Raw genomic sequence first — 12,245 nt, 5'->3', positions numbered from 1 at the left:
CTAAGAAAGGTAAGAAAGAAGGTTGGAACATTCCCTCCATGTGTCAGAATGGTAGCCTGGGACGTTTCCTAAGGGATTCGGGAGTAGGAAGGGCTACTCCTCACTGCCCCCCTTATGTACCCAGCCCCGCAGTAGCTTCAGGGTCCAGTACCATCAGAAGGAATGGTATTCCCACCATTAGCGAGCTACCAGCAGTTCAGGTAACTGGTTTGGGCAGTGTCCATCTGAAAAGGAGTGAAGAGTCTATAGTGTCTTGAGGTCCTAAAACGTGAGGTCATTAGAGAAATCCAAAAACAGGCGTAGAGAAGGCAGGCGACTCCCAATCTGGCAAATGCTAAAATGAGATCTCAAGACAGAAACAAACAACACCAGATCCGTTTTAGAACTTGTCTTTGGATTGGTGTGAAGCTCAGTATACTGTTTGAAACAGGATTTATATTTATCTGTCTCTGGAGTGTGGCACTTCTCCCCTTTTCCATGATTTCTCTAATAGTAATCAATACAATAATTTCATTTGCCAATTCTCTCAGTATTCCGAGATGGAAAGCCCTCCAAGCATAAACCTGGAACTATTTTAGAAGAGTATGGTTCAATATCTGGAGGTTTAATTATCTCTAAACTCCACCATTTCTGATGACAGTCATCATCTTAGATTTTAGTCACAGAGCATCTGAAATCACAAGGGAAAAAAAACACAAAAAAACCCTCGCAAGTAGGACCTCTCCTCTAGTTTAAAGCCAATGCCCCTGCCACATTGGTCACCTATTTAGAATTTCCACACCACGGCTCTTCTCACCTTGGCACTTATCTGCTCTGCAAGGAACAAGACTAAATTTAACCCTGAAGGATTTGAGAGCAAAACTGGAAAAGGAGGCAACAAGGCTTCTAAACATCCCTTAGGTTGCCTCAACTACCGTATTATGCCTGGTAAAGGGGCAGCCCGGATAAGTAAGTCATGGAGAGGGAAGAGAGAAATAAATCTAAATCACTAGATAAGATGAAAAGTGAACTGCTCAGTGGCCCAGGAGAGCTAAACTGGACGCTATGACTAAACATCAGGATCTATAGGCAGAAGCATTCCGGTTAATATTTCTTCCCAATATCCGTCTAAACCACTCAGCACCACTTCGTCAGGTGATGACCAGCAGGTCCTTTGGTCAGGGTATTTCACTTGTGTTTTTCTTCTGGTGGAATAAGGGACTTATGTGACTTTTACAGTCACCTGACCTTCTGATACACAGGGCAGGAGCACATGGATCAAGCGATAATCCTGGACCTGAAGGAGTGTAAAGCCAGGTCGCTCAATGCTCGTGGCATCGCACAGAACTGACAAGATGCTGGGGCCCTATCCAGCAACCATCTCCAAATCAGAGGCACAAGCCCAAGGTCACAAGGGTAGGCCGATTTCTTCAGTCTTTCCCTGTAAGCTTCACTGCCAGTCATCCCCCATCGTGTGGTTTGGTGAAGAGATAACACTTGGACCGACACTGACGGTGGGAAGGGGTAGTTCTCTTTCTTATATAAACCTTTTCGATGCTTTTATTGTGGCTTTAGGCTGCAGACATCCATGCCCCAGTTCCCCGATGTCCAGCCACCATAAAACCCTGTAAGATTCTAAAGCCAGACCAATTCTCATCTTCTTTTAAGTTACTCCAGGGCTCCAAACAGCCACTGCTACTGGAAATGTAGCCCTGGCCCTGGCAACGTAACATAGTCAATGAAAGGACAATAGGAACCATTCATCAAAATGTACCATAGGGCAAATGACAGCAGCACGATAGAGCACTAAACCTGGGAAACCTCATCAAGCTGAGTGTCCCTTTCTCAGTATAAATAAGAGAAACACACACCGTAAAATACAGGGCCACTAGAACTGCCTTTCTGAAATGCAGAACAGATCACACCTTACTTCTACTTTACAGCTTTCTATGGCTCTCCATTCTCTTGAGCTCAGCTTTCAGGCCCTGCACAATCCCGTCCTAACTTCTCTTTCTGGCCTTCAGGCACACCACTCGCAGCCTGGTGTTGAGTCACACCATTTTCTCATCTGAACAGTCACAAGCCAACTGTGCTACAGAGATGGTAACTACACTGAGCCTGCCTATTGTACAACACAAACCAGTTGGCTGTCCTCCAGATGTTAACTCCATGATGCACACATCAAGAGTTTGGAATGGTTTTTCTACTAAAAGTGTCTATCACAAAGGAACAGGAAAATTCATATTTACACTAAAGATAAAGAATGGTTATTTGGCTTAAGGAAGACATGTTTTAAATAGCAAATTCTCTTATGTGAGATCTGATTTGCAAAAAAAGAGGTTTACATACAAAAATTTTAGGCATATGTCCAGTTCTATGGGTGATACTTCCCATCAATATGGTTCACAGTGTATGACATGGTATGTTTAATAACTTAGCATTATCTCCACTAACTCACTTCATGGGAACAAGTATATATGCCGAAGTGAAAAAAAGAAAGTGAAAAAAAAGAATAAAGAGGTGAGAGAAGCATTTTATATTTGTCAAGATATTAGGACTGGTGGGTTCTTTTTATTTCATCTTTTTTTTTTTTTAAACAAGCTGAAAGGTACCCTACAATGCTACTGGATTTGTGCCTCTTTATCCACATGTCCCCTGCACTCCTCATCTTTACGCAGGGCTATGAGGTGAGCACCACCAGCACACCTGGTCTGTGCTCAGATGCGGCCTAAAGGATGCAGAGCATGGCCCTGGGGCACAGCAAGCTGACTGGCTCTCACGGACCAAGGTCAGGACCTTGGCCTTTTATCATTAGTGTTCTGTGTACTGCCAGCCAAACAAATGCATGCTCTGAGAGACAGAGGAGGCTCCAGGGTTTTATACTATAAAGTCATACAAACACGGAAGTACTAACAAGCAGGAGAAAACACTAATGTATCTGGAGCAACACATTATACAGTTTATTTGACAGAGGTGTTGAAATTGTCAGGAAACTAATTTGACTAATTTGTAGCTAGTATTAACAATTCTATAAAATAAAATTCAAACACTTGAACATATTTTTCATCATTAGCTCTTTACAATATGTTATGAAGCACATGTACAGAGTTTTAACTCTCATTATTTTTAAGCATTTAGCCAAATGTACTAGAAAAGATTCTCAAAACAATAGTACACCTCAGTAATTTCAAAAGGCAAAACGAAGAAACATAAAAAGACCAGAAGTAATATTTTCTTTAAAAAACTTTGCTTGCTAAAAATAAGTTATAGTTGCACATAATTTACTAAAAATCTTTGTCAGCTCTGAGTTGAACTAAATAATAGTAACATTCTTTTAGTGCCCTTACTGTGATCTGGACGCTATTTTAATGCTATTTTAAGAGTTTAGACATATTATTACCTCAACTCCGCAAACAACACTGTTAGGTAAAAAGAACCATCACTCTCAACTCATAAATGAAAAACTGAAGCACAGAGTAAAGTAATTTGCTCAAGCTCATATAACTAGTAAATAGGGGAGTTATTTAATTAACTTGAAACCTCATACAGATAACTGAAACCTCATAATGATTACATTTATATAAATACGCCAAGGAAAAATACCTTTAAAACTATATAGATATATTCATACTACCTATGTTTTAAAAGCAGCGATTTTGTGCTTTTCTTTTTGCTCCAAATCTACCCACAGATCTACTTGTCACCTTGCTTAAACTGAATCTTACATGAGAGAAAACCTTGGTTAACAACAACAATGGAAAAGATAGTGATTACTTGTTTTATAAAATTATTTGTCACATTGAAATATAATTTGTTTGAGGTGGCTTTAAGCAGCAAGCTACCAATGTTAAATGGCACACATCAAGGACACAGCTTTCACTGTGGTAGAGCTGGTTTACCTGAATCAACCATATTGATAAAATCATATGAAACCATGTAAAAACTGAATTAACTACACACTTGAAAAGCAACATATATATCACACAAGGAGAAACACAGCCATCCCTAAAAAGTTGGATAAGGCATAAGATTTCAGGGTCCTTGGACTTGAAATCACCTGTGTAAGGGTTATGATTTCTCAGAACATGAAGACACAAGGAGAATTTTTCTTTAAACATTCACAAGAGAGAAAAAGGTCAAGACTATGCCATAAAGTGAAAATTAACAATTAAGTTCTTATTTATATTTATCTGGTTAATTCTAATCATTTTGAGTTAAGTACTTTTTTATTTCCTTAGACTAGTACATAAGAGTTAATGAAAGTGGATTTGGCTTTTCCATCAGTTTGTTCAAATTTAAAGTATCTGACATTGCCCATGGGAATTCTGCCTCAGGCAATACTTTCTGATGGTCTGGTATGTATAATGAAGGTATGCTATCTTATTGCAGCTACGGTTAACATACAAAGAAAGATGACACTCAGGTCTTCATATTTGCTAGCTGGTCTTCCTTTTAGTATGTATTAGCTGTGGTGTCTTTTCTCAGTATATACAAACAACGGGTAGAATGCATGCCTAGCAACTAGAAAATTGAGTAGTTTTTATGTGTGGCTAATAAAAACCACTCTCATTACTTTACAGTCCCATACTTCCTATACAATACTTTACCGCAACATTTAATTCAACTTACATGTGTCACAGGAAACATAAAGTGGAAACAATTTATCAGTGATGTGTAGCACATAGATGAAAACTTCATAAAAATCAATCTTCAGCCTAAGTTAGAATCCATAGCCCTTGGACCTACCACTGTGTTTGCATATAGGAGGAATTTAATAAATCTGCTGTTGTTAAAATGCAAAATTATACAATTAAAGACCTAAGGAAATAGACCGTGTTCATCTGAAATACACACTTACATCGAAACAAGAGGTGACTGAGACAAACAAACAGATTATGTCTGTGTTCCTAAACAGAAACAACCAAAAAGGGTGGTACATTTCTAAAGAAGCTGCTTACCTTACAAACAGAAAGAATATTAACATTTATCAGTTTCTTGATGGCCTGCAAAAAAAATATATATTGATAACTTTATATAGATTTGATCATGGAAATGACTGTATTAGATATACATATATGTAAGTGATCTAGAGATGCACTGGAAGTTTCCCCAGATATAGTACAGACCCGGGAAAATGACAGGAGTTGGGGTGGAGAGGTGATTTTATTTTACTGTCAGTGTTATAGTACTATTCTAACAAAGGCAGCAATTCATGCTAATGTACAAAACCCAAGGTATATGTGCAAGTAAAATCTGAAAGCAAAAAGACACACTTAATCTAAAATAAATATGAAAACTGCAGTTTCCTTCCTGATAATATGGAAAGGAGAAATGATTGAATCTAAGATTTTCAACAATTTCCTAAAAATTTACATATTTCTTCAATGATATGTTTTTCTAGTTTTTATTAAAGAATTATGCACGCATCAAGGATACAGATTTCATTTTGGTAGAGCTAGTTTACCTGAATCAACGCGTATACTGCTATACATTAACACATTTATGATTTTTAAATTGGTGTTTAGAATCCTAATACTTAAAACAGAGCTGTTTTGATATAATAAAAATAAGAATAAAACTAGAGCTATTACTGAACCTGGCACTGTACAAATGAGGGTATAAATATTTTCTCCTTCAATCCTTCTAACATCCCTAAAAGCTGTCTATTTTATGGGTGAGGGAACAGATATCAAGTATCCTTGAGATCACCCTCAGAGTAACTCAGGTGCAAGTAGAAGACCCAGGGTGCGAACCTCAGGCAGCTGGACCCTCGAGCTCACAGCCTGAGCCATTGTGTCCCATTGCCTCCTCTGTTCCTATGCATTCCTTTTGTTACTATTATATACAAAGAAAGACTTACATTGTCCAAGTCAGGAATTTCCAGAAAGTATTCGGGATACTCATACGACATTCCCACGTTGTTCACTGAAATAAAACAAGATCATTAGCTGGCTAACATACGTATTTTATAGATTTATTGAAATAATGAGATGAAAGATTTCAAGGCTAAAATGATACGTATGATGACATCAAACACTATTTATGGCTGGAGGGACCTTTCCCACACCTTTCCATCCAAAATCTATCCCTGTATGCACAGCTCAAATGTCTGCTCCGTCATTAACCCGACTCCTGACAAAGGAACTTATATTTATCTCCTGATTTCCATACCGCTTAGAATATTTATATTCCGTTTCTGTGGTACAGTTATTTGTAGATGTTGCTTAAACCCCTATACTAATTTTTCACAGTATAATTTCAAAAGGTAGAGAGTACTGTAGTGTTGGAGACTGGAAACTTGCGTTTTACTTTCAACAATTTCAGAAAATGTGTGACTTAGGAACACTCATGTATGATACGCGTCTCAGTCTCTTCACCTCTAAAATGAGAGCTCATTTAACCATCCAACAAAACCAGAAAGAAAAGTCAGTTTCTGGTGTCATGGAGCATACAATAGAGTCGGAGGAGAAAGGCACTAAACAAAAAGAATTTAAACAATTATTTCATTACAAAATACATGGTGCCAGGGGAGCCTATACCTGGAGAGTCTGATTTCATTGGGGAAGTGAAGAAAGGCTTCTTGGTGGAAGCCAAGGGAGTGGTTCAGACTAAATGTAACTATTCTTCCCTACTAGACCATCGGCCTTAAAAGACCTGCAGGTCGGGTGTTAGCCTTCCTCATACCCCACTCCTCAACCACCTAACGTAAGACTGGGGTCACAAGACCATCGGGAAGCTATGAGAAAATGTATATATAATTGGGTGTATGATTAATACTCAGATATCCTATGGTTTCCTTAGCCCTGGAAGGACAAAGACAAATCCACAATAAGGAACATTTGTAGGAATCAAAATATAAATATCTTAAAATTTGTTTTAACCAAATAAATAATGAAATGGATTATCTATCTATCTATCGGTATTTAATCACCACGACAACTATATTAAGTAGTGCCCATTATTATCTCCCTTTCACATATTAGGAAACTGAAATTCACAGCAGTTAAATAACTCGCCCAAGGTTACAGAGAATTCAAACTCAGGAAATTTGACTTCAGAGGCTAGGCTCTTAACCACTACATTAAAGTCATCATGGGCCTTCATCCAGTATTCAGTTCAGAAAAAAATATCGGTAATAATTGAATAGTAAACAGAAATCTGATAGCAATGTTTAATAAAACTGTAAAGTATTAGAAAAAAGGTTTCAGTAGCAAACAGATAATGAAATTATGATCAGTCTGCTAAAGTTTATAAGGAATTGTGCCAGATAAACCTGATAGTAGCAAGAGTAACTTTTTCAATAGGCTAACAAAATTAACACTTCAAAGGAACTCAATAAGAGTTCTATATTTAGCAGCAAGCCAGTCACTTGAGGCTGTGAGTTTCAAGATTTTCCTTGCACAATTTGGTCAGGATGGCTTGGACAAGATCACTAAAACCTGTCTGAAAATCTGTAAGCAAAGGATAATGGCCAAGTAAACTGTATTTAACTGGGATTCATGTCCATCTGAATAGGGGCTGTATCTAAACATAATTAATAACAGCAGGTCCAAATCTATTTTTATTTTACTCAATAGGTTTTCCACCCACCAGGGTTCTAGGAATCAATTGTATAAAAGATCTGTTAACAATTAAGACAAAGCTAGTTGAAGGTGAGGCTTTATATTCATTTGTCTTTGCTCTAACCATCTACGGAATTATAAAAGATGAAAACTTAATTACAGCGTGACTAAGAAAAACAGCAACAAGCAAAATATCTGTTAAAATGCTACACATGAACAAAATATTCTTTACAAAGTCAGGTTAAGATAACAGAATCCTTGAAGAAAGGTTTTGCCAAATGGTAATCTTCATTAGGATTTAAAAAAAAATTTCCATCACGTGCAGCCAACTCCCTCCCCCTTTACTTCCGTATCTCTAAAACTGTCTATTTTTCAGATTCCTTCCTAGCTCATGGAAAAATTAATGCTCTATTTCAAAATGCTAGAGAAAAGTGTATGATGTAAATACAAATCTTTTAAAATCCAGATTTGGTTTAAACAAAAAAAAAAGCTGGGAACTTTGCAAGCAGCATAGGAGACTGCAATCTTTGCAACATGTACTACAAAGTGAAGAAAGCCCACCAAGAACTGAGCAACTAAGCAAGCAGGTGGTGTTGCTGCAGCTCAGGCTGCACTGCCAATAGTATTCGGATCTAACTGAGCAAAGGGACGCCATCAAAATTACCTATCTACTCACACAATGGAAATGTGAGCCATCTATTTAACACAGCTCTATAAGAAAACCTGTTCAACATTGAGAACTTCAGCCCAAATAAACAAATAGTATCGTGTATAAGGGCTATGCTTTCATAATAAAAAATACACATAAGAAAAAAAACATTAAAGCTGGAACAGATCTTTCTGAACAGTGTTTCTGATTTTATGAGGAGAAGCACATGCCCAAGTCACACTTGGCAAAATGTCCTATAGTAGGGATTAGGGCTCTTAAATCCCTTCCTATGCTATTAGTTGCACCTTTTGCTGATGGAATATATGCTACCCATAATCTCTCCACAATAAGTAACCACTTCAGAGCGCAGTTATTTAAGAGTACAGAGGAAAAACAACTGTTGCTCTCAAACTGTTATTTCCATAAACTTGCAATCTTTTGGAAAAGGCAAACCCATAGCAATTTTATTTGGAGACATTAGGTGGCAGCAATAACCAAATGGCAGGCAGAAAGCTTTCAGGGAACTGGAAAACAGGCTTTGGGTAGGAGTTAAGGATGGAAATATTTCCATTATAACTTAATCTTGTTAAGAATTGGTACATGCAATGCCATCTTTATATATCACAGGATTCATTATAGGATTCACCAAACCAAACAATGCTACAAGTTGTCCCAACATTATTCAGATAGTTGCAAATCCTTTCTAAATGGTAGCATTTTAAATCGGCATTAAATATCTGTTCATTGGTGAGTTTTTAAAAATCCTTCAAGTGAGGCAGGCACCAGAGACAGATTTAAAATTTTTATTCAACGAACTCACAAAACCCTTTCACTCGTGTAACACATGATGTCTTTCAGAAAACAAATAATGTCTACGTAATCTCAGAATTCCAACCACCACTACCTCACTATTCATCAATGGACCACAAATAGATGTAAAACCTATTCCATCAGTTTTTCACTGGAGTGTTAAGATTGGGAAGAGCTCAACAGAAGAGATGAAGCAGAGAACAGAGAGGTGAAGACAGACTAAGAATAAGGTCAAGGTAAGTGGAAAGAGAAGGTCGTGGAGGGCGAAGGAGCAATCCAAACGGAAGTGATTCTCAGAGAACAGTCAGTGCGCCAGGCTCTGTAGTGCTCACCATGGCCCCATCCAGAATTTTTGAAAACACTAATATCGGTAAGGATTGCATTTGAAAGACTCCGAAAATCCAGAGTTAATTCTGAACGTTATATAAATGTTCTAAATTGTATCAGACTAAAGTTTAAAAATCACTTCCACATCCTACACTTAAAAAAAGGATATATACGAGATTTTTGTTTCTTTTCCATTCATTTGCTGCTGCTTCTGACCTACCGGACTTTTAGAATCCTTTATCAAAACCAGCTGCTATAGAGATAATGACGTCATTAGAAAATTAGATTTTTGGTAACTGGGTTGGGCATGATGCAGGAGCAAATAACAATAAATTACTAGAAAATAAAAATCCATTTGAACAAACACAGTAATAATAGATACAGGCTTGCACACACAGATCACTTTCAACCTGCTGTTTTTCCAGATAAATCAGAGGCATAAGAAATTAAGGTGGTTTAAAAATATATCGCCTAATGGTTGGGCTTCCCAAATGTAACACATAATGCTCAGTATTCTCCATTTCCTTCTCATCAGATCAAAGTAGAAAATATTAAGTTTACATTTCAGTCACATTTGTAGTTCTATACACTAATGCAGTTCTAGCAAATGAAAGACTAGAGAAATGGAAAACCTATTAGAGTTCATTAATAAAAATGGATTAGAAAAAAAATGTTGCCACTTCATTATGTTTCAGAATAAACTGAATTTTTTAAAAAGTCTCCGTTAATAACAGTGTGTGTACCAAAAGTAGGGAGGACCCTCTTCTGTCTTAAACTTTGGAACCAAAAGGAAATGGATCTCGGAGTCCACTAGATCTACTCCACCAGCTCCTAACAAGAGGCAAGTGATTTCACCCCAATAAGCCTGTTTCCTCATTGTCCTTACATATCAAATAGGGATAATAATCTAAGAATTAAATGAGACAATATACATAAAATCTTTAACCCAATGCCTGGAACATACTAACATGCTAATAAATGGAGGATGAAGTACTATTGTAGTGTGGTCATTTAGTCAACAAGCATTTACTGAGCTCCTATTTTGGGCTCAACCTTGTTCTAGGTGCTGGGGATGTAGCAGCTCAGACAAGATCCCTGCTTTTATTACATATGACCAGTGCCCAAGTGGAGAGTTCCTTCTGAAAGAGAGCTCTGGGCAACAGTTAACCAGAATAACTGTTTATACTGATGAAATTTATTTTAATTGCTTCTCTACCAGAGTGTGGAAAGTGATGCAAAGAAAATTCCTTTTTTGCCTTATTTAACATATTGCTGTAGCTAGCACATGTTCATACTCTGACAGATGATATTTGGAACACCACGTAAAACATTTTGAAAACTTCACAGTTTTCATGCACTTGTGAGTAGCAATTTCTAAATAAAACAGAGTTTACAAGGCTTTAAATTCAGTGCCTTTAATCAGAAATTGAAAAAATTAAGATTGAGTCAGAAGTAACACAACAGAACGTTTCATTTCCACTGTTTAATTATAAATTGCTATGTGATCCTCATTACAAAACTAGGTAAGATTTGCCATACATAAACTTGGAAGAGGGGACGAGGAAAGAACGATGACATGAGGTTGATAGTTAAATCTTAGCTAACGGGAGGAACATTTATCAATTTCATGAATTATGGTTCTATTTATGTTTCTGAAATCACAGGTCATTTACCCAGTTGTAAGTTAAAGTTTCTGCTCTAATTAATACTATTAGTGGCTTTCTATTAAAAGGAAATACATTTGAATTCTAAGTCTTATTCTAACTTTAGAAATCCAATCTCATTCAACACATCTAAGTGGAGCTATAGTTCAGTCTGATAATGTTCCTGGTGAGTCTCCTAGCATCAAAAACATACAAAAATTCCATGTACCTCTTCTGCTTTCCATGATTGGCTACACCAGGCTTCTGCCTCAATCAACACAAAGGAGGGCATTAATGCCAGAGATCCAACTGTCTACTTGAATCCCCATTTGGATTTCTCATAGTCCTGTCAAGTGTAACATATCCCAACGTGAAATCATCATTTGTTCTTGATCCAGGGTTTCCTGTTGCAGGGAAAAATCACCCAGTTGCTCAAGTCAGAATCTGGAAGTTGCTAAATACTAATTGTATCATCCAGGACAATGTATTTAACCTCTGTAAGCCTACTTCTTGTCTGTAAAATGGGCATAGAAATATTAATATCTACCTCATAGAATTGTTGAGGATTTAATGAGATTCATTAGCATGGTGCCTGGCATATGCAAAAATGCTTAATGAATGTTGGTAACAATAAGTAAAAACAAAACAGCTACTATTGTCATTCTTCACTCCTGTCAGACAAGACCTTTGATGAGGGCCTTCATCAGAAATTTGTCCTGTTTCTATCTCCTGCACATCTCAAGTCAATCCACTCCTATCCATTCCCACTGCCATCATCCTAATAAACCATCATCATATTACGCTTCATTGCTGAAACAGCCTTAGTGCTTTCCTTGTATCTATTCCTGCCCTCTTCAATGTGGGAGTCAGAACGATCTCTCTAGTGTGATGTCAATTCATTGCTTAAAACTCTACAGTGTCCACATTGTCCTTCCAATTAAGCCCACATGTATTAGCCATTTGTGATCTGGGTCTGATTAAGGAAATAACATAAGGACGTGGGCCTGGGGAGGAAGGAATGCCGGATGGCCAGGAGGAATGCTGGATAAGCTGACCACAAGAATGCCACCACCCCCTCAGTCCCTACACAAAAGTGCAGAAGTAGCTGATCATTATCTCCCTTCTAATGGCTTACTCCCTTGCAGATGTGGAAAACACTGGTCCGCATGCGCAGTTGATCAAGGTTTGACCGCTGTTATGACCTTCCTGGGGTGGTGACAACGAGCAGTCCGCCATCTTGCCCCCACAGCAACAGGGGCAACAAAGTTAGTTACC

General features: G+C 37.6%; 1 protein-coding gene across 1 annotated transcript in view; it reads right to left on the bottom strand.

Annotated features, from left to right (window-relative positions):
- The window catches only part of HSD17B12 (hydroxysteroid 17-beta dehydrogenase 12), a 137,136-nt gene that overhangs the window by 31,083 nt on the left and 93,808 nt on the right, over positions 1–12,245 (bottom strand). The window contains exons 5-6 of the mRNA XM_019746448.2: positions 5,840–5,904; positions 4,938–4,982 (exon numbers count right to left, since the gene is read on the bottom strand). Coding sequence (XP_019602007.1) covers positions 4,938–4,982; positions 5,840–5,904 — 110 coding nt within the window. The remainder of the gene's footprint in view (positions 1–4,937; positions 4,983–5,839; positions 5,905–12,245) is intronic.

The sequence above is a fragment of the Rhinolophus sinicus genome, linkage group LG06, assembly GCF_036562045.2.
Source record: "Rhinolophus sinicus isolate RSC01 linkage group LG06, ASM3656204v1, whole genome shotgun sequence".
In the NCBI taxonomy this organism is placed as follows: domain Eukaryota; kingdom Metazoa; phylum Chordata; class Mammalia; order Chiroptera; family Rhinolophidae; genus Rhinolophus; species Rhinolophus sinicus.
This window is presented reverse-complemented; position numbering and strand designations above follow the sequence as displayed.